The sequence below is a fragment of the Cyprinus carpio genome, chromosome B3, assembly GCF_018340385.1.
Source record: "Cyprinus carpio isolate SPL01 chromosome B3, ASM1834038v1, whole genome shotgun sequence".
Lineage (NCBI taxonomy): Eukaryota > Metazoa > Chordata > Actinopteri > Cypriniformes > Cyprinidae > Cyprinus > Cyprinus carpio.
Genome location: NC_056599.1, coordinates 16,460,865 through 16,485,753, shown reverse-complemented (window position 1 = coordinate 16,485,753; position 24,889 = coordinate 16,460,865). Strand labels below are relative to the sequence as shown.

The 24,889-nt window shown below is 38.1% G+C and overlaps 1 protein-coding gene across 1 annotated transcript in view; it reads left to right on the top strand.

Annotated features, from left to right (window-relative positions):
* Positions 1 to 18,866, top strand: part of LOC109052512 (protein kinase C beta type) — a 124,552-nt gene extending 105,686 nt beyond the window's left edge. The window contains 1 exon segment of the mRNA XM_042719970.1: positions 17,583 to 18,866. Within this exon segment, the coding sequence (XP_042575904.1) occupies positions 17,583 to 17,741 (159 nt within the window). The 3' untranslated portion in view covers positions 17,742 to 18,866.
* The last annotated feature ends 6,023 nt before the right edge of the window (positions 18,867 to 24,889 follow it).

Below are 24,889 nucleotides of genomic sequence, written 5' to 3'. Positions count from 1 at the left end.
AATATTAAAGGGCTGTGATTGCTTAAGTAATGATGTCTCAGGACCAGCAAAGGATGTTGTTCGAGGAAAATGTCTTACTTGTGTAAATCACATTAAGAGACCTGTAACAGCACAAGCTCAAACTGGCCGACTGGACCCATAGTTTTTTAAGAGAGTGTCAAAGTTGTCAAATTCTGCTGTACTGTAGCACAGAGATGACAAGTCAAACTTTCAGGGCTGTGGAGAGCAGTAGGGTGTAATGTGGAGTCTGTATGTCCTCCTTACACACCACAGCATCTTAGCTTCATTAGCGGTGTGTGCGCCAAGGCTCTGGCCGAGCTGAGACGTGTTTGTCAGCCTCAGTCAGATCCTTAATGAGTACAGCTTCTCTTGCGTCTATGTGTGTGTGCGAGCTGTCAGATGGAGCAGGCATTGTTCAGGCAGTGCTGCATAGTGCTTCCCTCCACATCAACGCTCCTGACCTCCCGCTCGGACTCAGACTGGCCTGTTCAACGTGATCTCCTTCCTGCAACGCCTTCCTGGCAGTGAGGTCTCGGTGCACTCATTGAGAACAGATTGTCCTGTTGATTTTAGAAAACTGAGTTCACTGCTGCCATTAACTTCATCTTCACCTTAAAATCTGAAGTTTTACTTTACCACTTGAGTTGAATGTGTTAGTTTTAGTTGAAAGGGCAGAAGTGTGTAATTTCTGTGCCACTCGTGTCACCAAACGGAATTGTAGAAATGATGGTTTTCAAACAGGTTTCCTTGAAACTCCTTCATACCTCCAATGAACGAGCAAACAGTTCCAACTTCCAAATTCACACCATTGGTTGAGCCAATGATAGAGCAACATTTTTGAGCAAACATCATTGGTTCTTGCTTGTCTCTTAACCAGTTGTAAAAATGCTACTGTACAGTATATAGTTTAAATCAGTTAAATGTTTATTTTACTACATTTTCTAAGATAATTTAAAGGAATAGTTCATCCCAAAATTTTAATTATTAACTCCCAGGCCATCCAAGATGTAGATGTGTTTGTTTGTGCTATGAAAAGGATTTGGAGACATTTAGCATTACTGTACATCACTTGCTCACCTGTGGATCCTCTGCAGTGAATGGGTGCCGTCAGAAAGAGAAACAAAACAAATCCACTCCAATCCATCAGTTAGCAACTTGTGAAACAAAAAGCTGTTTGCAATAAAGAAATCCATCAAGACATAAAAAAAAAGCACTAAACAATAAACAATTACAACAAAAAACAATCCTTTCTCCATAATCATATACTTTCTTCAGTGAAAACGTCCTGTCATCTGAATCAGGAGAGAAATATCCACAGATCAACTACCATTTACAAGCAAAAACCATCCAAAACAGATCTAAACAAAAATGTTAATGTGATTTTGATGTGAAAGCAGAACAGAGGAGGAAGCATTATCATGGATTGTGGACTGGTAGCAACGTTTATACTTAAAACACCTTTGATTTGTGATTGATTTGTTTCGTACAAACACACAGCTTCTCACTTCACAAGGCATTAATTGTTGGACTAGACTTACTTGTAGATTATTGTGAAGTTTTTCACAGCTTTTTCTGACGGCATCCATTCACTGCAGAGCATCCATTGGTGAGAAATTCTCTAAATCTGTTCCCAATTTTCAGGCTTACTTATAATGTGAAACAGCAGTGAGGTACATTAGCTCACTGTTCAGGTGTGTGTGATTGGGAGTGTTCATGTGGTGTTGGCTGCCTGTGTAGCAGCAGATGGATGTTTGCGTGCTGGTGTCATTAGCTGAGCAGAAAGACGGATGATTTTAGACCCTCTTCGTGACGACGGCCGCATGCTTGATGGACATTCAAATAACTGTGATTTACAAACTCAGGCAATTATGATCTGAATGAGACTCGTGTTGTCTCATGTGGAGACCAAAAATTCATGCAGACATTAGCTCTGTTCCAAAACTCAGTAAGAGGCATTCATGGGCAGCATTTTAAGGAGCTAAAGGCAATCCCAGAATGCACTGCAACAAACACAGTGAGAAATAAATCCAGTACCACAGAACAAATATAACCAAATCAAAACATGTAACAAATCCTTCATCCAACTGCAACTGAAACTCAAAATGCTTTTAATAAAGTCTGATTCATTCAAACAAATTAACCACAGAATAATTAGTGTTCAAAATCGCTTACTTTTAATCTTGAATGCATTCTTGTGTATGTAGTGTTCAAAATCGCTTACTTTTAATGCCGCCTTAGAAGGCAGCTGCCTATGTAGGCAACGAGGAAGCTCACTAGGTGTTGTTTTTGAAGCTATTATGTGTGTTTGAAGTTCCAGAGCCTGTAGTTAAAGAGCCGGAGGCAGGCTGGTCATTGAAAACAGTTCCCTAGATTCTGCCCCATTTCTGCTGAGCACCTCCTCGCCCAGATCTCACTCTGCTGGGAAACACGGTAGTCTGACGTAGGGTTTGGATGGAATGTCCCTCTACACATCACAGCCTGTGGCTCTGAAATTAAGCATGACAGCAGTGTCTGGCAAGGGATCACTGCGTTGAGGTGAATTAGGGAATCGGACCCAGGAGATGCGAAGAGAGACGTGGGCCTCGAAACAGTCAGAGTGACTTTACAGCTCAGGTTTGCAGCAGAACAAGGGGAGGGCCGCCATAAGGAGCTCTTCATTTCTCTGCTGGTGCTGTTGAATTATCTGGTGGCAGGTGAGAAGTGACTGTTGATTTGTTGGTTGGGATGCCAGCCAGCTCTAGGTGGAACGCCTCTGGCTGTATCTGCAGCAGATGGACTGTTGTTGCCTGTGTGGTACAAGACTGGCAGCGGCGGCCCGCATGTGCCAGCCACGGGAGGGCGGATCTCTGAACGCTGACAGCCTCTTTGCTGCCAGCACCGCTCACTCTCACTTCATGTATGTCACCCGGCACCTTCTATGTGTCGGTGCAGATTGGACACGGTCACCTTAACCTCACCCTTTCATTTACACACACTGTCTATCATGCTCCGCTCATGCTGGAACAAAGCAGTGATGGGTGGAGGTGAAAAGGGATCAAAGCCAGGTGAGGAGAGTGACAGATTCATTATGAAAGTCCAGCTGATACCAGCAGGCTTCCGTGCTGGGAAATGCTGTTGAGTGTTGATTTTAATGATCACCAGTAAAATTGTAAAGCTTTCAGTGAAGCCGTTTCACCAAGAAAGTGTTTCTGGTTAAAGAGTTAGTATATAGCTTTGTTATTTTCTGTACAGTGAAAGTGAATGAGAACAATTGTAGCCGAGCTACAAAAAATGACCAGGTCAGTACCAGGTCATTATGCCAGGATGTGAGGTTAGTGGTTATTTATAATCTTCACTAACTGATATGGTTATTTTTGGCAGAATATTCCTAACCCAATTTGTAAATTTCAAAGCTTTTAATAAATCAAATTTCCGTACAAATGTGTCCCCAAAATATGGTTAAGTAGGTACACACACATAAATATTTATTAAATTGTGTCAATTAAAATACACCTTTCCGTACAAACCCAAAACAAAAATAAGTATAAACACACACACAAACATAAATAAAAAAAAAATTTTGCTCACCTTTCCGTACAAATGTGTCCCCAAAATATGGTTAAGTAGGTACACACACATAAATATTTATTAAATACTTTGATAAATTGTTCAAAAAATACAATATAAATTGATCAAAAGTGACAGCAAAGACATTTATAAAGTTAAAGATTTCTATTTCAAATATATGCTGTTCTTTTGAACTTTTTATTCCTATTTATGAAAGAAAAAAAATTATATACCATGGTTTACCCAAAAACATTAAGCATCACAACTATTGTTAACATTGATTGTAATAAGAAATTCCTGACCAACAGCATATTAGAATGATTTCTGAAGGACCATGCAACATTGAAAACTGGAGCTTTGTCAGCTTTGTCATTACAGGAATAAACTACATTTACATTATATTAAAACTAAAAAAGATTATTTAAAATTGTGATAATATTTTATAATATTACGGCAACCTTGGTGAAAATAAACTTAAAAAGTACATAAAATAAATAAAGAAATAAATAAAACGTGTGTGTGTGTGTGTGTGTGTGTGTGTGTGTGTGTGTGTGTGTGTGTGTGTGTGTGTGTGCGTGTGTGTGTGTGTGTGTGTGTGTGTGTGTAACCTCTGGTTTCTCTAGAGACTAGTCACTGTGATAAATATACTGTAAATGGCTATGGATAAAAGCATCTTAGGGCTTAAGCATGTAAAGAAGTCTTGTGGAGCCACCAGGACTCCATCATCTCACACTGGGGTCCAGCTATGGTCTTTTGAACAGGCTTTGCACAGAGTGAAGGTTGGAGTGCATGTCATAGTCAGAAATGACAGCTATGGGCTGTGTGAGTGTGATGCTCGGTAGCTTTTGCTTTAAAGAATATTATTCTCCCTTTTATTCCCTCTCCCTTCATCTCCATGTGCAGCAGTCACTCAGAGATATGAGCGAGCAGAGGGAAAACAAATTTTCTCACAAATAAAAGCAGAGTGTGTGTCAGAGAGAAAAGGTCTGCGTCAGTGAGCGATAGACATGTGTGTATGAGAGAGAGAGAGAGTTGTAAATGGGCAGTGTTTAGCACAGCGGTCTTCAAACAAGCCGCTTGTCACGTGTGTGTCTTTAATAGCAAGGGCTGTTCACAGTGGATGTGGCCCCCTGATGCTAATAACTGTGGACAGGTGATTTTTAGGAGGACACCAAAAAGCTTTTCCCTCAATTTTCAGGGACCGATGAGACACAGGTCATTTGACTCTCTGTGGGTTCACTTGCCTAGGTGGCATACGGCACATATGGCAGCGAGCGGGCAGATCCATAAGTCGTTTGGAAATACTAATGCATCTGCGGCGGGGCGACAGGGGTCAGGTGGCTGCTGCACGGGACCATTAATTGAGTTTAAATTAGAGGGGCTTCTGTATGCAGAGGTACACAGATGTTGAGCGGGGTGATTTAATGGTTCCCACACACAGATGTTATGCCTCAGTGCTCTCACTGTCTGTCACTCTCTGCGTGTGTGTGTGTGTGTATGTGTGTGTGTGTGGCTGTTTAGTATTTAGAGGTAGTGAGCGAACTTGCCAAGAAAGTCTGAGCTTTGATTGCATCTCTGTCTTATATAAGATGTATTGCTTGTAAATCATTCACATGGTAGTCAGAATCCTCTTGCTGAAAATGCAGAGGCACATCTAAAGCTATTGTGTTTGCTGCCAGGTCCACGCTAAGGATTCTGGGCTAATGTTACAGTCAAGAAAATGAGGTCATTTCATGCTGTATGAAATGGGGCTTTTAAAGGCTCAAGCTTTTGTTGGGCTGCCCAGTGGCGTCGGGAGTGTTTATTTGAAGGGGTTTGGTTTTACTAATGCTTCTGTTTATATAGAAATCAGGTACAGGCTGTCTTAAGGATGTGTTAAGTGATCATTTAACATGTTTTTGTAAACCTTAATAAAAATCATGCAGTGAGGGATTATAAACTTTTTTGTGTAATTTTATTATAAAATATGCATAAATGCATGTGTGTATACACTATCCTAAGAATTTTTTTTTTTAAGAAATTAATAGTTTTTATCAGCAAGGATCCATTAAATTGATCAAAAATGGCAGTAAAGACATGTATAATGTTACAGAGTCTTTCTATATCAAGTAAATGCTTTTCTTTTGAACCTTCTATTCATAAAAGAATCCTGAAAGGTATCATTATTTCCACAAAATTAATAAGAAGACATATTTTTCTAATGCACCAAATCAGAAATGGTTGCTGAAATTCAGCTTTGTCATCACATGAATAAGTTACACTTTATAATTTAAAACAGTTATTTTAAAATGTAATAGTTTTTTGTTTGTTTGTTTGTTTGTTTCAAATAAATTCAAAAAAAAAAAATCTTTCCGTCCCCATTCTTTTGAACAGTAGTCCATGTCACAAACTGAGGTGAGAAATGAGCACTCTGTTCTGGATTAATTAGATCTAGATTATGATTTATTCACATTAGCTGAAGTGCTACCACTTGGAATTAATCAACTGTACAACTGTCTCTTGCATAAGTCCGTTATTTTTTTATTTTATTTTTTATTTTTTTAAATGTTTCAGTTCACTAAATGTAATTCTGTAACACTGAAAATATGTGGAAATGGGGAAAAATAATATATTGTGACCAGTTTTGTGCAAGTAAATTTCTTTCATTTTGAAGGAGCTGTAGTGAATGGACCCAAAGTTGATTGCCCACCCATTGTGCTCATTAGAAGCAGAACCCTATATAGACTTTCACAAGGTCTTCACTCTGATTGGTGGAAATGATGAACTCCTGTGAAGTGGAAAGCTTGTGATTTTGTCCAGTGCAGTGGGTCTGTATGTAATATGTTTGATCCATGCGCATCATATCTGATCTACAGTGCTGGTGTTGATTCTCCAATAATGACCGCATGTTACATCACAAAATGTGCAGCCACAATATGTTGTTATAAAATAATGCATATCTTGAACAGTAATATGCATCACATTGTGAGCTGTCTCAGCTCTAATTTTCACCACTTGCCAGTTTTTCCTCTTTCATTGTGGCCGCTCCAGCTGTATTGTTTGCCAAAGGAGAGGTTGCAGAGATACCTCGTCATGGGCCAGAGGTAGAGAACTGGCCAGGTTTGGAATATTCTGATGTTTGACTTTGCTTCTGAGTCCTATTCATGAATATTGCATTACGGGCTGTAAAAGGTGAGTTTTGATATCGTACTGGACTGCCACTGATCAATGCTCTCCGTGTAAAGGTGTCCGCATGTGTGAACAGTGCAAAGGATTTCACCCTCATTTATAGATTCGCTTGCGTGGGCTTACCTGTTTTTTACCAATAATGTTGAGCGAGCTATTTAAATGTCACTGGAAGTGCAATAGAACATTGGAATTTCAAAAGCTGACATTTGAACTGAAGCGTATGTGTTTGTGGTGGCATTAATTCTGTTGTTATTGTTTTCACTGTTGTTGTTTTCAAAAGCATCATGAATGACACCCTAACACGCCATTGACATCTGGAACATATTTCTGTATCAGTATGAGTGTAAAGGTCTCACACGCGCCTCCTTGATTTCATATTTTTCCAAATTACACCCCATGCCATGATGGAAAGACCAGTTTTAGGCTTCTAATTTGGCTAATGTGAATTCCCATATTGGGGCAACTGGTGGACCAGTGAAAAAATGCTGGTCAATGAGCTTCATTGGGCCAGATTGGTTCTGTTATCATTTACTCATCTTGTTGTTCCAAACTCTGACTTTTTTGTGGAATGCATAAGAAGATATTTTGAATAATGTTCTGTTTGCTCTTTTACAATGAAAGGTGACTGAATCTTGAAGCTTTGAAAAAAAAAAAAAAAAAATGCAAAAGCACCATAAAATGAATAATATACAACTCGTGCACTATTTTTCATGTGGCTTCGGATGCAGTATGATTGCTTTATGAACAGACTGAAGTGATTATTCACTGATAATCTTCCCCTCCAGTGAGCTGTTAACCACTGCAAACAGATCTTTGAGTCAGTCAGCCTGTCAGTTTTCTACTCTCCTCTATTTCTTCAAAAATTAATAAAAGATCTGACTGAAATGATTATTTATACATGAATCAGACATCATTACTTTTCAAGTGTTTTCAATGAAGTCAAGATTTTCTGTGAATAATGAGTTAAATTTTGGTCTGTTTCTCTAGAGATCATATGGCTTCAAATATAGCACTTTAAGTTGTATGGAGCATCTGTATGTTTCTTTTATGGTGCTTTTTGATGTTTTAGAGGAAGGTATTTTAATTTTTTTTAAAAATAGCTTTGGAATGACATGAATGGGAGTAAATCATGACAGAATTTTTTTTTTTTTTTGAGTATACTGTTATAAATAAAGGTTCTTTATTGGCATTTATGATCCTTTGAATTAGCTTTAACATCTATGGAATCTTTCCATTGCACAAAAGGTTATTTTTAGTTGAAAAGGTTAATTTTTCAAACTAAGAAAATAAATTATCTTTTAAAGAGGTCATCAGATGCCCATTTTCAACCAGTTGATATGATTCTTTAGGGTCTTAATGAAAAGTCTGTAACATAGTTTGGTTAAAGTTTCTCAGTGGTAATGTAAAACAACCCTTTTTACCCTGTCAAAAACAGCTCTGTTCACAGCATGCCATTTCAGTGCATGTCCCTTTAAATGGTATTGAGCTTTGCTCACCCGCCCCTCTTTTCCGTGGGGTGACAAACCGTTCTCTGAGAGATTGTAAACTTTAGCCACATTCATCGTGAAACTTACTAACTAGCACATTAATAGGAAAGGTGATTTGCAAAGATTCATAAAACTTATACTCACTTCTTCTGTAGGTTAAGTTGGATCACAATTGATTCGTGCAAGCATAGACACATTTAGGTAGATTCGGGGGCGCATTCCCTTCAAAAACAAAACTAATCCACTGTGTCTTCAGCGGCTCAGATGCTGGGAGTAAATGACGACTGCTATGTTCATTATTACATCCAACAACAGAAAACCTCAGTCACTTAGGAGACATTATTGTCTACCCCTGCTCCAGCGGAGAAACAATGGCAGACTGTTCACAGCTCACTCAGGGCAGGTCAATGCTGAAACGCTAGTGTCAATCAATAGTCATGGGAGGGGCCTGGGTCTATGTGACGTCACACATCGAAGAACCTGAGAACGGCTTGATTGGAGAAAGAGGTTATCATTTATCGGGTTTTTAAAAAAGCACTGGGTGGATTTTTATCATTATAGGGTGGTTGTGTACACACACTGCCAACACACATTTCAGTTCAAACAACATGCAAAAGTGAATCTTGCATCTGATGACTCCTTTAGAATTACTGTTTCGATTAAAAGTTTCTTTGGGTAACTCAGAAAGGTTCTTCTATGGAATCCCTATGAAAATTCCTTTTTGGAACCTTTATTTTTAAGAGTGTAAACAATCACCCCAAGCTATTCCAGCAGGCTTTTAGTAACATACAGTATGCTGGTCTATTCAACAGGATAGGATATCCATGTATCCAGAACTGCTGTTCAATAATCTACAGTACCTGTCATAGCCCTAACATTCACATCCATTCTCATGCTTTTATTTGTTCTCTTTTACTTTCTACTTGACCATGTTCATCATCCCCCATCCATTACATGCCTCTCTTCTTCTTCTCTCCCTCCTGCAGTGTGGCCGGGATGCAGAGAACTTTGACCGCTTTTTCACCCGCCATCCACCGGTTCTCACCCCTCCAGACCAGGAGGTCATCATGAACCTAGACCAAGACGAGTTCGAGGGCTTTTCCTTCATAAACCCTGAATACCCTGCCATGGAAGCCCAGAGTTAAGGGCGACCTCCTAAAACTAACCCAGCTCTCCATCAAACCCCCTCTTCATCAAACCTCCTTACGTTTATTTATCATACACTCCATAAAACAGGCACGTGTATGTATATAAACAGCCATGCACAGAAACTAAGCCATCTATATACATATGCATGCGAAACTTCGATATTCGTAGATTAGCCTGAAGGTCGTTGTCGGCTTTCACGACATGTGTGTCCATGCTGGAGGAACGTTCGAATCTAAAGGCTGTCTTTATACTATTTATACTCTACAGCTTTCCTGAATGTGGTGTGTATTGCATAGCTCTCTTCTAAACTATCCTCAGATGTGTGTGTGTTTCGGGCACCGCCAGTGTTCAGATTCAGCCGTTTGCACTAAAGGTGCATGAATCGCATATGAGATGCACAGTGGCTAGCCTCGCTCTCCTTATCCAGCCTGTGACGGTGATATTCTGCTGATTTTATACTCGAACCATTTTGCCTGTTTCAATAAGAATGCAAACTCAAAAGGTTTTTGCATGACAATTTTGTTTTGCCCGATCTTTTATGATACATATGTCGTTAGTTAGCTCTGTAGTGAACCCTAGTCTTGCTTTAATTTCTGACTTGCATTGTACAGACAAGTAGATAACAAAAATTGACCAAAGTTTTTCTTTTTTTGGAAGCATGAGTAAATCTGACTTTTTTAGGATGCCTGTATCCTGTTTGCGTGTATGTATGGGCCAGTAGAGCTTAATGGATGTGCCTGATTGTGGTAGTGATCTGCTTTTTTTGCCTGATCATCTCACACCATCAGCAAACACTCACCCATGTGCAGGAAGCATGACTCCTGTGATGGTTCCCATTGGCTCTTCCTTGTTTAACACTTGACTTCTGCTTAAAGGTCAGCCGGATTATATCGAGAGGTATTTGACAAGCACATTAAATATCAACTACCTCCTGCTTGAGACAATTACAGATTGAGACAGGACGAGAGAACAAGTGCTAATATCAATAACCATGTATAACTGACCCCTATGTTAGATATGTATGTTTTTAATGGGTACGATCAGGTAGCATTTTTCAACATCATTGGGGTTTACGATGACAAAGAGATGAGTAGTCACCCATGGGTAATATCTCAGAATTATATCCTGGATTTCATTGAAGTGCTTGTGTATGAGCAAATTAGTCTAGTTGGGATGCATTGATACAGCTTCACTTCGCTTGAATGATTCCATCTTGAAGCTTGTCAATAGAGACCCGCTGCATTATATTATGCTGAAATTTGTTAAGTGTAAACCCTGAAAGAATACCACAACGTTTGTGTGGAACACAATATCGCGCTTCAAAGGCGAAGAGAAGAACAGGATATAAAGACGACGAATAATTTGCAGCACAATTAGACAGTGTAGCTATGGAAATAAAACATTTCAGGCGTGTAAACATTGCTCATAAGCGACAATAGGGTTCCGTTGAAGCTATCTGTTGTTGTGTTAATAGGCTGGTCAGTGCTTTAATACAGTGTCCTAATTTAGCATGCTGACGACTCCGATTCGACAGTCGGTTTAGAAACGCGAGCACTGTTCATGTCAGCGGTAACAGGAGCGAAGTCCCTGTGAGGAATAGATACCGTATCACTAAATGGAACTGGAAAGGCCACAAGAGCCACACATCCACAGAAACGGGTCAGATCCTCTCAGACATCAGAGTTCCCTGAGCAGTTATCTGTGCTGACTAGCGGCCAGTGGCTTTTATTGGAAACCACTGGGGCTTCATATCATATCTTCATCATAGGATTTCAGGGAAGGGATAACCTCTCTAAAATGGTGAAGGTTTCCAGATATGTTGTGGTTTGCAGGATAAGACACTTTTGGTTTAAAAAAAAAAAAAAAAAAATGTTGTGCATTTGTCATTTCTGCCAAAAAATATAACAAGCAGTTCAGTGTAGGGCTTTGATATTATTATTTTTTAAAGTGTCTTAAAATAATTTAAGCAAATAAAATGTGTCAAATGTTTTTAAATGTCATGAATTTTATGTGGTCAGTATTGTAGATAAAAATAAATGAAAAAGGGGGATTTTTGTGTTTTCTATACCATGAAATGTGCATAGAAGCTTTGTGCATGAATTACAGAGGACTAGCCTAGTGTTTTAGCGAGTGCTCTTGACCTTTCTGTGTGCTTTGCTTCATACATCCTCAATGCTTTTCTTGTGCCAAAGTATTTTCCACAAAAAACCACGAGTATGCATTTAAATAAAACTGAAACATCAATAGCCTTTGTTTGGTTTTGCGTTGTTTCCCTCATTGTAGTTTTGAGTGTATATACCCTTGAAAACCATATGAACTCTGGAATCACAAAAGACTCTTTTCTATTCTAAGACCCTGATGTGACAAATTTTATTCGATCACATAAAGCATTATTTGTATGTGTTTCTGAACCGCTTGGCAGAGGAAGTCTTGTCAATTTGCTCTGAGCATCGCCCGTGTAAAACCAACTTGGACTGTGTGCAGCACGTGCCCGCGCTAAGCTCTACATATTTCATGCCTGCCACTTAACATGAGAACATTTCATCCTGTTCCACCACCATTCAGCCAATGACATATGGGAAGAACATACATAAGGGTGGGTGAAAACTAGAGAGACGCTTTATATGCCATATTAAACATGCTGCGAACGTTTATTGGGAAAATTGGAGTGGTGGATGGCTGTACAAATCAGCATGGGGGTCTCTGAGACCTTTCAAACTTGTTGTTTTTACATATATGCGGTTCACAGTTGAGTCTGGCGCTCCGCACAAGAGTGTTAATTAATTCTGAATGTCGCAGCCTCAAATTAAATGAGTCGGTTAGCACGAAGTGTGTGCGGCTTATCAGCTGAAAACAGGTCAGCGTTTGATACTGCTGTTCTCTTCTTGCGCTGACATCAGCTCGCCGCTAATCCGCTCCTTTATAGAAAGCTCTGTGCCTTAGTATCGCACAAAATTACAGAATCACGATTGGAATTAAAGCCTGGCAAAATGAACACCTTGGATTTAAAGGAGGGTGTCCCGTCTTCTCTCTCCTACCTGAGAGCTTTTTTTTTATTATCGTTCCCTTCGGGGCTTTTGGTAGAGCATGCATCTCAAACTCTATCTCTGCTATATATCTGTATGAGGTACAAACGTCTCATCCTGGTATATCGACGTCCGCTGTCATCCACCACTATCTTATATGTCCATGTGCATCATAGCCTGTTTATGGGAACTGAGCTGCTCAGTGCGCCCGTGCTAATCTCATCTTGTCAAACAGACCTGTGTCTAATCAACACAGAATGGCACTGGCCTGCATCAGCATGGCAAGCTAGCATGGATATTCCTGTCAACTGAGACCATTTTGGACCATCATTCATCTCTAATTAGTGTCATTTATCATTTAGTGACGCTTCTGGATGACAAATATTTTGTTGGATGTTCTTTTTACGCTCTTTGATCTGTTATATCCATTCTGATGTTAACGGTTTACACATTTTTTCAGTTCCTGGTACCCAGCGCTACACCTGGCCCACATGCCTCCAACGGTCAATTGCCAGTTTAGGTATCTAAATGTGGATTTATGACTGATGCTAATTGTAACATTATCTTTTAGCGCTTTAAAGAATATATGTGAAAAAAAAAATCATTTATATTTTTCATATTTAACAACTATATTATAAAAATAACATTATAAGCATAAAAATGAACACATACCACAAAAAAAATACCTTAAAAAAAATTTTTGTTGTTGGTGGTGCTGTTTATTTAATATATATGTACATTTTATTGTCATTTTTTATATATTTTAGTTATGTTAATAATGCACTTATGTTTCAAAATTATTTCCAGATTTTTTTTTTCTTTTTTTTTTCTTTCTTATTTATTTATTTATTTATTCACAATTCTGAAACATTGTTATTTCCGGATTTACATTTTGAATTTATATAATTTTCTTTTTCCTTTTTAATTAGATTTTTTTATCATTTTACTGTTATATTATTAATTCATATATTTTTGTTTACATTCTTAAAATTTAGAAACTTTACTTTTTTCGAGAGTTGAATTGAATTGTGGGCTGTCAGACTTTTGGACCCCACTGTATCTTATAATGTATCACACTTGTACATGGATCCATGCAACAGTAGACAGATTTATAGACTCATTAACTCTGCAGGATAATTACTAGATTTAAAACTAGTCATTCAGAATCACTTCTGCGTTGACCTACAGTCCTGAGGTTTCCATGCCAATGCCCAGTGCCATTTTTCTCTGAACTGTTTGGCTCTTGAGAGCCCAGGTAATCTAGTGGCCATCACTCTGGAGTTGTGGCTTGTGTGCTTCGCTGTGCTGTGGTGTGCTTGAACCAGCAAATGGACATAAGGTAGGAAATGTGCTTCTGTTGTTGTATCATATATCTTCCTCCTGTCTACTGTATTCTTTCTGTCTGGAGCTGTTTTTATCCATGTGCGGGGTGCCAGGAGATCTCAAACGCTCTTCTGGACCGTCTCTCTTCCCCAGTTTTCTCTTGTTTGATGTGATCTGCATACCAATATTTGGAGTCATGTGTCTTCTCTGCGTCTGTGATCTTGGTTGTTTGTAAATCCTTTTTGCTGTGCTTTGACGGCACTTTCATCCCTTTCTCTGTCTTGCTCACCTGAAAGTGACTTGTCTCTGTTCTTTGTCATTTTAAGGTGCTGTGTTCATTGCCTTTAAAAAAGAGATCACACTGCCTTGCCGTTGTTGGTTTATTGTCTTCAAAACATACTGAATGATTCTTTAATACTGAGTGTTATGCTGCCTAAAACAACTCTGCACTTCCCACAATTCCCTCAGGCCCACCATTGACCAGAAAGCTGAATTATTTAGCTGGAAATAATAACTTAACTGAATTGCATTGTTTTTGAAAGACAGGCTTCATTTTTGGCCTTATTTTCCAAGCAGACATCCAACAGACTGATTAATTTGTGAGAAAGGTTAGCACCCGTATATATACTGGGCCGCCATGATTATTATATATTACTTAATGTCTAAAAGTCAGTGTGAACTGACCATTTGCAAGCAATTTTGCTTCCAGAATGTGACATATTTTCAAGTGACACTGGATATCCAACAAGAAAAAATTCTGAAATAGCCTGCAGCATCGACAAAAAAAAGAACATAATTTCAGAATAAGAGCAAGTTATTTCATTTTGATTAAAGATTATGAAACAAAAAATAGTTTGGTTCAGAAAAATGATGAATTGTTTACAATACGACCAGGAACATGTGATAAGAAAGTAAGTAGAGTCATGCTGACTTACGCAATCCCATTTCTTCCTCAGAGTAAAAAAAATAAAATAAATTTACTCGCATGTCTCAATTATACTATTGGTCTTGTAATTCTTACGAATAAGGTTGTAGTTCTCAGATATAAAGTTGCAATTACTAGAAGTAGGCAAATTTGTGAGATATCCACCTTGTTTTTCCCATAAGAGCGGGCACGGGCATTTGGAAATTTTATGGGTCTGGCTTCTGGTGTCATTTGCTTCCAGCTATTTTTAGCTGGACAAAACAGCTTGGTTTGCTGCTTGATATTGCAAATCTTATTATCTTAATTATGAACACACTGGTTTGTAATGCACACAGTTTTACTGCACGTTGCTATTCTTCTCTTTATTTCCGTACAGCAGCTAATGAACCAGAAGTCTCACACATTAACAGAAATCGGCTTACTTCCGCATTGAAAAGATAAAGTCAAAATTCCCAGAAATAGTAGCATTTGTGTGATCTGAAGGTGCAATCTGGAGAAATTTACAAAATAGTGAGATGTACTGTAAATTGCAACTGAGAAACAGTTGTGAGATATAAAGTCGATATTACAAGGAGTATTCACAATTGTGTGATATGAAGGCACAATTATGAGAAATGGTAACAATTGTTACAAAATCGGAGTTGATAGTGGCAAGTCACAATTAGGACTGTCAAATATAACATTGCAGTTATGAGAAGCAGTCATAATTACAAGAAACGAACGCACAGTTTTGTGTGAAATAGTCACTGAATAGTTGCAATTAAGAGAAACAGTAACAACATTGAGATGTAAAGTTGAAATTATGAGAAAAGTCAAAATAGTGAGGTGTTGCGCTGCAATTAGGAAAAATCACAAAGTCACAAATGTGGGATAAAAGGCTAAAATTGCGATATGAGATATGAATGCACAATTATAAGAAAGTCACAGTGGTCCGATGTAAAGATGCAATTATGAGAACAACTCACAAGCAAGAGAAATAAAGTGGCAATTGTAAGAACAAAATTGTATGAGGAAGTCCCTTTTGATGTGTTATTTATTTATTTTACTCTGAGGCAGAAACAGGCTTCCATATTGACTTTATTGAACACAGCAATGAAGTGGCGTTCATTCAGAAATACCACCACCCTATATCAAACACATTTCTACAAGACAACATAGCTTAGCGCTCTGTGTACATTTGTGTATTGGTACGCAATATTTGCGTCGCCGAAGCTTTCTTGCTCCACTGATGCTTAGCATATTGAGCGCAACCCCTCCCCCCACACTAGCGTTTCCTTTGCCTTTGTGGATTTACATTGCCAAGCAGTGCATTAACAATGTCTAGCCCCAGAGAAGGCCCAGTCCTCTCTCCTTTTCCCTGTTGTTTTCTTTCCATCCCCTCCATCTCTTCCACACCTTCTGTCACATTCCCTCCATCCCTTTCTAGCTAACTCTCACCCACCTTACCTCCTTTCTTTCCTTCTTTTAGTCTGTCTCTTTCCCTCACCGTCCTCCCACTCAGTGTGTTTGAGTGTGTGTGTGTGTGTCCTCTGAGCCAGGCTGGCTCTTCCCTCGGGCGCGCTGGCACACAAGGCCACAGCAGCAGTAGCGCAGCAGAGAGGAATTCTCCCAGTAAGAACAGGCCTGTGGGCCTGACAAACCGTCTGCCCCTTTCATTTAGACTCCTCTCGCAGAGAGAGACAGAGACACACATACATACGCTTTAGCATCTCATAAAAGAAACGGTAGCGCAGTGTGTCAATGCAGTGAGCCGTCTCCCACAGAAGCTCTGGATGGAGACTGTCAGTGAGATATGAGTCTCATCAGTGGCCTGGGCGTCTTTTTAAGTGCTTGCATGTTATAGCTTCTTCTCCTGAAGTGGAATCCCTTCTTCTTTGGCACATAATTCCTCTTCAGCCTTTAACACAGCTGGGCTTTTTCCTAGAGTCTACTTTTCATCAGCTACTTATTTAATGTGGATAATTGTGGATTTTTAAGGGACAGTTTAGACGAAAATTAACATACTGTCTTTATTTACAATCCAAATCCAAATCCAAATACATATCATGCAATCTTTATGTCTATAAATATTTATACATTTATTTAAATATTTATATTAATATATTTAAATTGGTATCTTTATATTTATATTAATATATTTATATTGGTTTCTATTATATATATATATATATATATATATATTAAATGTGTCAAAAAATATTAAGTAGCACAACTGTTTTTTAACATTGATAATAATAATAAGTGTTTTTTTGGGCAGCAAATCAGCAAATTAGAATGATTTCTGAAGAATCATGTGATGCTAAATACTGGAGTAATGATGCTGAAAATTCAGCTTTGCATCACAGGAATAAATAAAAAACGGTTAGATAAATAGAAAACGGTTGTTTTAAATTATTATAATGTGAAATATTGTTACAGTTTATACTGTATTTTTGTACAAATAAACACAGCCGTGGTGAGCATAAGAGACTTCTTTCAAAAACATTGAAAAATCTTACTGAACAGTAGTGTATATTTTTTTCTCTGTATGGCAGTTCATAATGACCATGTGCTGTCACGCTCCATAAAGATCATTTCTCATAATCCAAATATTCGGAAGTCACACAATAGCTTGGAGGTCTGACATCATAACATCATTTTGTTACAAGACACCCGAAAACCAATGACGTTCGGTGTTGTTGACTTCTGATATGAGTGATACTTTTTAATGTTGCTTTCATGGTGTTTTTGGAGCTTGATAGATGTGGACATATGGCAAAAGCTGCATTAAGATTCTTCCAAAATCTCTTCCATTGTGTTTCAGTCAAAGAAGTAACATCAAACAGGTTTGTAACAACATGCGGACGAGTAAATAATGACAGAATTGGCATTTTTAGGTCAACTTCCCCTTTAAGATCCCTTTAAGCTATAAATATTGTTGTAAATACAGCTAACACCCGTCTTCTTTCTCTTTTCCAGCGAAACAGCCGAGATACTTGCAACTTTGACCGGGAGTTCACAAAAATGGCCATCGAGCTCACGCCCACCGACAAGCTGTTTATCATGAATCTGGACCAGGACGAGTTCCTGGGCTTCTCCTACACCAACCCGGAGTATGTCAATCCCGCTCAGGGTTAATCAAGCAAGCGTACTAGAGACTGCTGGTCGTGTATCTCTCTGTCTGCCTGTATGTGTGTGACATGTATGCTCAGGGTCGTTAAAGCTCACTCGTATTACTGTAACAGGATTTTACCAAAGGGCTCAGGTGGACCACCTCAGTATATAGCTGTGCGGTATTCAGACATGTTTCCAAGGGGCCAGAGGTTTCACCCCAAGTCAAACATTTCCCTCTTCTTGGCTTTCACACTTTCAGGAGAGCCTGTAACCTCCCAGCGAGATTGCATTCAGTGTTGGGTGTTTATACGGCGGTAAACGTGGCCTATGCAACAAACGAGGAACAAACACGACTAACCCCGAGTGAGCAATTGGAAAAACAACAATGCCGCCTTCAATTATTTATTTGCGGTTCATTATTTTTCCCCCTGTTTGGTCTCTATTTGAGCTGAGCTAATGTTTAATTCACTGGCTTAAACCCATTATACCAAAATATTATTACCTCCCACACATGACTTGAGCCGGCGCTCCCGTGCAGCCTGTGCGAAGTGCTGAATCCCTGGCAGAAGTGTCCACACTATTGTGACATTCAGGGAGAGGGAACAAGAAAGAAAAAAAAATGTCAAGATGGTTGCAAAGTGAAAATGTCATTATCATTCATAACGCTGTATTTCAGGAAGGATTCATATCACTGGGTTTGGGGAGAGCGGAGATTTGTAAAGCTACTAGTTCATATTTCAGTATCCTTGAGGATGAGGATTAGAAACAGCCGGATAGATCAAACGCAGTTGAGGCCGTCTTGCAATACAGAATTCAAATAGTACATAACTGTGTATCTATGCACCTTGTAGAAAACACAATGTGCCATTTTCCAAGGGATTTCAGCATCCCTGTGATTTCAAATGCTTAATTTGCATGATTGCAATAGTTTGTTTATCCTCTAGGCATAATACTTTTGGATGTATCTATCATTCAGGCGAAAAGACTCTGGTTTTCAATCACAGAAAAATCATACTTGCATTTCCGAAGGCTTGGTCTAGATCAGTCGTATATAGCAATGTGATTTGTGTAAATAATGTAACTAAGCACTTTCTGCAGAAAAAAAAAACATATTTCTTAGCTACCTTCTCATTCGTTTAAAAGATAAAAGCATACGGTTATTAAGATTTTGCATGTTCAGATTTATTATCACTACACATTAATGGCTTGTAATTTGTCCCCTGCATCATCTTGTTTTTTTAGGGTTTTTTTTTCTTTAAGTATGTAAACAAATTCATGTGTCTCAAAGATCCCTGGGCAAACCTCTAATGAAAACGACTTTGAGATTAGATACACATAAATCGATAGCCTTCTCTCTCCTGAATAAGCGGAGCTGGATTGATCTGTTCTGCCTACTCTTGTACAGATCCTAACCTCTCTAGTGCTGTGTGTGTAGCGGTGCTGTCTCTGTGAGGTGAATAGTTGCAGTGTTTTGATTGGGCTTAGTGTCACTAGCCTTCATTTTATACTCACCGTGTGGCTGCTATCCCATAATGCTGCCCGAGACCCGTTTGCTCCATAGAAAGTTAAGCCGCATCGAATCGACAATAAAAAAAAAAAAAAAAAAAAAACAAAAATCATATAACACTTTACACTGTGGAGTGTGGGGTGAGTGCGAGGTGATTTAGAGGGAGAATTTTGTGAGCTTAAAGGTGCAGAGTGTCTACTTAATTGCCAGCCGAACAGTTTATGACTTCGAGGTCAGCTCCAGGGATAAAGGATGTGAGGTCTCAGAAGCCACAAACACATAGATACTGGATGAGATGCTAGGTAAACCATTAAAGTTATAACTTGATGTATTTATGAGAGAATATGTAATATGTTCCATTTATAATACAGATATTCAATGTAAAACTGTGGTTTTGTCTGGTTCCTCTGTGTGTGTGTGTGTGTGTGTGTGTGTGTGTGTGTGTGTGTGTGTGTGTGTGTGTGTGTGTGTGTGTGTGTGTGTGTGTGTGTGTGTGTGTGTGTGTTAACCAGAACAGTGTGTTAACCATTTAAAGTTTTTAAAATGTGGTCTGAGGACCTCAAGGGGATTCTCTAGAGTGTGTTACTCTGGCTTCAAAACAGTGACAATGGAAGATCCAGTTATTTAGTGTTGTGTTAATAATTTAAGTAACACTTCAGTATAGCGACCACTTTGCACTATTAACTAGATGCTTATTAGCATGCCTATTAGTCACATACTGGCTGTTTATTAATATATGCACATATTCTGCATGACCATATTCTACATCTCTAATCCTACACAATATCCAAACTTAACAACTACCTTACTAACTATTAATAAGCCGCAAATTAGGAGTTTGAGGCAGAAGTCGTTAACAGTTTGTTAATAGCGAGAATTGGACCTTAAAAAAAATGTAGCCATAATTTCATAGTATTTATAGTAAATGTCACATAATAGTCAGTGTTTATTCTCATTATATTATTAAATATTATATTATATTATATTATATATGAAAATAACATCTAAAACATATTAAATGTTATTTAATATTAATAGTTTTCTCATTTATATTTATTATATTATATTATATGTGACCCTGGACCACAAAACCAGACTTAAGTGTACATTTTTATAAGCTCTCCATTGATGTATGGTTTATTAGGATCGGACAATATTTGGCAGAGATACAACTATTTGAAAATCTGGAATCTGAGGGTGCAAAAAAATTAAAATATTAAGAAAATCACCTTAAAGTTGTCCAAATGAATTCTTAGCAATGCATATTACTAATCAGAAATTATGTTTTTATACATTTAGGGTAGGAAATGTACAAAATATCTTCATGGAACATGATCTTTACTTAATGTCGCAATGCTTTTTGGCAATAAAATAAAAATCGATAATTTTGACCCATACAATGTTTTTTGGCTATTGCTACAAATATACCTGTGACTCAAGACTGGTTTTGTGGTCCAGGGTCACATATTATATTTTATTATGTTATATTATATTATATTATATTATATTATATTATATTAAATCATGTCATGAGGCCCTTATAATAAAAAAAAAAATCATGTCATGAGGCCCTTATAATTTCTTTTCAAAAAACAATAAATAGTTTTCCTCTCTTGTAAAAGTTTGACAATTTGTCTAAAAGGTTCATAAATAATTTGCTGAACTTTAGCATTTCTCATTACACAGCTAGTTTATTAAATAAAATACACAATTTTCTTGTTAACATTGGGTTCAATGTGGAGTCACATCTAAATTGGCCCTGCAAATTCAAAACAGCACATAAAGTGTGTTTGTGTTCGCTGCACTTGAGGTATTAATATTTGGATGACTCACACAAACATACAGTATTTGCAGGCATGTGAGACACTGTGGCCCCTATGAGTGTTTTGCTAAGCACAAGATGCTATCTGCCAAAGAAATGTCCCATCTTATCAGCCGCCGAATTCATGTTTGGGAAATGAGAAGATGCGACCGAAGTCATGGGCAATCTGTGAACTCAAATTATTCCCCTGGCCTGCTGTCACTCAGAGCTGACTCCCACATGATTTGATCCTTCAAGAAGATCTCTCTCACCAGCGTCCAGCACTCCAGACTGGGACAAAACAAAACGGTATAAACAGAAATGAGAACAATTACCCCAAATCCTCCTCTTCCTGTCAAAATCATTATGATATTAGAATGTGTGTGTGCATGAGAATATGGAGGTTTCATTCTCAAAATGTCATCTTGGTGCTTTTTCTGAGGCTCGGTGCTGAGTGAGCATTTTTGGTGTAGCTTTCATTGTGATAACTAATGAAATTATTTGCCTTTGACAACAGCTCATTATGTGCCTAAAACACATTCTCTGACTGACTTCTTCTTACCTATCTTTTTTATTATCTTGTTTTTTTCACCCCCTTTAGAGTTTATATGTATGATATATCCAATTAAAATCATCCCTCATGAAAAAGAATCTGCCATCTGAAAGACCAAACTTGGCCTTGAAAAAAGAGAACATATGGACGAAGATGAGACAGCAAAGTAAAGCTTGCTATGGAATAATAAGATCCATAATGACTACATCCCACAAGTCATTTATCAGCATACAATTTGAGAGAGATTCCTCCTCACTTACTCGTGCAATCAGCTCGGCACATCCACAACAGATACTAATTGTGCATTCAAGTCCTCCTGGGAAGTTTGTATTTACAAGTTGGGAAGTTGTAAGTACAATGTCAGATTTGTTCAAGTCACTTTGGTCGGATCAAGATGGCAATGTACCTTTTCTACAAAAAACTCAGCAAGATTTTTATTTTAAGTCCACTTCTACTAAATTATGAATAAAGAATGCGCATAGGGTGTGTTTTTGCTTTTTTATGTTCTAAATTAATTTATGAAGGTATTGTAAATTTAACTGTTAGATGTTTTATCAGATATTCAGTGGCATCAAGGCAGTATTGTGATTGGTTATCATGGCACGTAATCCAAGTTGACCATTATGCTTTCTCTAAGGGTAGAGCCACGAACCTTTGTATCTCCCAATAATAAGACCATCTCTGTCACATGTCTTGCACATTCACCAAAAATAATAACTTCCATGTTGCAAAATAAGGTGGATTGTGACTGTCATATTTTCTCACTGACACACCCCCAACTTTGAAATTCTGGGTTTAAAGTGAAGTATGCTACAAGTGTCGCCTAGTGGATTTATAAAAATGAAGCATATTTTTAAACAACCTTTGCATACACCCCTTACACTCATCACACCCATATACTTATTATTGTTCTTACAAAGTCATACAATTTTATCAGGGGTTTGACAGTTAAGAGGAAAAGAGCTAACAAGTGTGGCAAAAACATATGTTCAGCTAACCTCTGGATAAGAAATTTCACATGTTCAGGTTGTCACACTTCTGTAACCAAACCAAAAATGTAGTATGTAGCACATCAACCATTTTAACCAGATAAACACCCTCTGGCTCAGCCTTCTACAGTAGCTATGCCCTCGTTACTGTTTGAGCTGGACAGAGATTGACAGATCTGATTGTAACACTCTAAAAATTTTGTCTGGGATGCTCAGTGTTTACACTTTTGGGGGAGATAAACCCATGAATGGCATATTTATAGTAAGAGTGTAAGATAATTATTATTTTTTTTTATCATATCTTACAAACCTTTTAAAGAAAGTTCTAAGATTCCCACTTTTATTTATGACTTTGCTCATGTTCATGTGTGTTCAATTTTTAAATACAATATAATATCCATCAGTCTCAATATATCCACACCAGGTTAGTCACATTTTGTTGCTAATGTAATTACCTGCACAGCCTAGCCTTTCTTGTTGTACACAATATAACCGCACAACCACTATAGGCAACATTTCTTTTAAGTGGCACAATGCATAGTGTGCGGGCCTTGTGCAACAGCCCCCTATCCATCCTCTAATGACACCCTAGCAGGCTCCTGCAGTGAGATTTACAGACCAACAGACGCGCCCCTTCTCCTGCTTTTTGTATGGGATGTAATTAAAGCGGCGTCGGGTGCATGGTGTGTGTTTTAGCGTGCATTATATCCCAGCGGTGGCTTCCCTCCCACTTCCCCCACCCCCTAAATGCCCCTCAATTCTCCCAGCAACTCTCCATGCAGCGAGCAAACAAATGGAGAAAAGCCGCTATTGATTTGAATTCGTTTTGTTCTTCCTCAATTAGTGTTCTCTCCTTGTGCTGTTTGTTCTCGCTTTTAAAGAAGATCCCTAATTAACTGCAAAACAATTTGCTCTCTCACACATGGCAAACACCAAAGCGCAGAGATATTCTCCTCCACAGAGAACACTCTCATTCTGAAGAAGAGGAGAAAAAAGACAAAGGCCCAGCATTTATTTCATTCATTGGATCTTAGAGAACGTTTAGGAGAAATGCATGACGGAAGGATTTATTGGATTTGGTAGCACTTTCTTACAGAGACGTGGAGAGAGAGGGAGAGTCATGCATTTTTTCTTTTCTTTAATTGTGATAAGTTGTCCAGCTGTCCTGTTGTATAGAGGTAAAACAATTTAAAAAGCAATCTCCTGTTTTAATGAAAACAAGCATGCGGGCCTGCATGGAGCTAATGAAGCTGGGAGAGTTATTATAGAGGCTCCAGGGATCTTCCACACGTCCTGTGTATGGTCACAGATGTGGTGTGGAAGGGGAGGGCTTCACTCGCTGTGAGCACATGAAAGTAGTACATGTAGACGAAAAATGGAAACCAGGAACAGCTTGTTCATTTACCTTTTTATATTTGCAACATACTGCACAGGAGACAGTGAATAGGCAGCAGCGTTGCTAAAAGTAGCAATGCTATTACTTGAACTGTATTTCTCAGTAGGGATCTGGTAGCGTGTTGTAGCTTCTGAAACTATAGTGATTAGTAGCTGGGTAGAGTTAAATGAAATTTTTACCGCAATAAAGATGTGTTCGGTATTCTCTAAATTAGATTTTTTTTTTATTATCATATAATTATGAAACTTCATTTTCTCTGTGCAAAATATAAAAGCAAACAAAAATAAATGTCCAAAAAGAAGAATGTTGAAGATTCTTGTAAACATGATGATGATTAGCTTATAAGTGGTGTATTCATTAAAGGTTAGTACACCCAAAAATGAGAATTCTGTCATTATTTACTCACCCTCATGTCGTTCCAAACCCATAAGACCTTCATTCATCTTCAGAACACAAATGAAGATATTTTGATGAAATCCGAGAGCTTGCTGACCCTCCATAGACAGCAACACAACTGAAATGTTCCAAGGCTCAGAAAGGTAGTAAGGACATCAGTAAAATAGTCCATGTGACATCAGAGGTTCAACAGTAATTTTACGAAGCTGCAAGAATACTTTTTGAGCACACAGATTTGTTGTTGTTGTTGAAATTAAGTTTTGCTTTAAATACATTTGCATTTTTTATTCCAATTTATTTTAAATGTTTACGTTTCTTCATTTGACATTTGGTAAAAACCAATAAACATAGAAATGTCTAAATATTTAAGGGATACTTCACATTGGGTTTTATTTGGCTCAGTTGTCATGTAACTTTCAAATAAATTAGCCTACTTCAGTGCTCAAAACGAATCGTTAGGATGTTCCATCAGGAATTACTTCCTTGAAATTCTCATCACATGAACCCTTCCTTAACAGTCTCACAGGAGG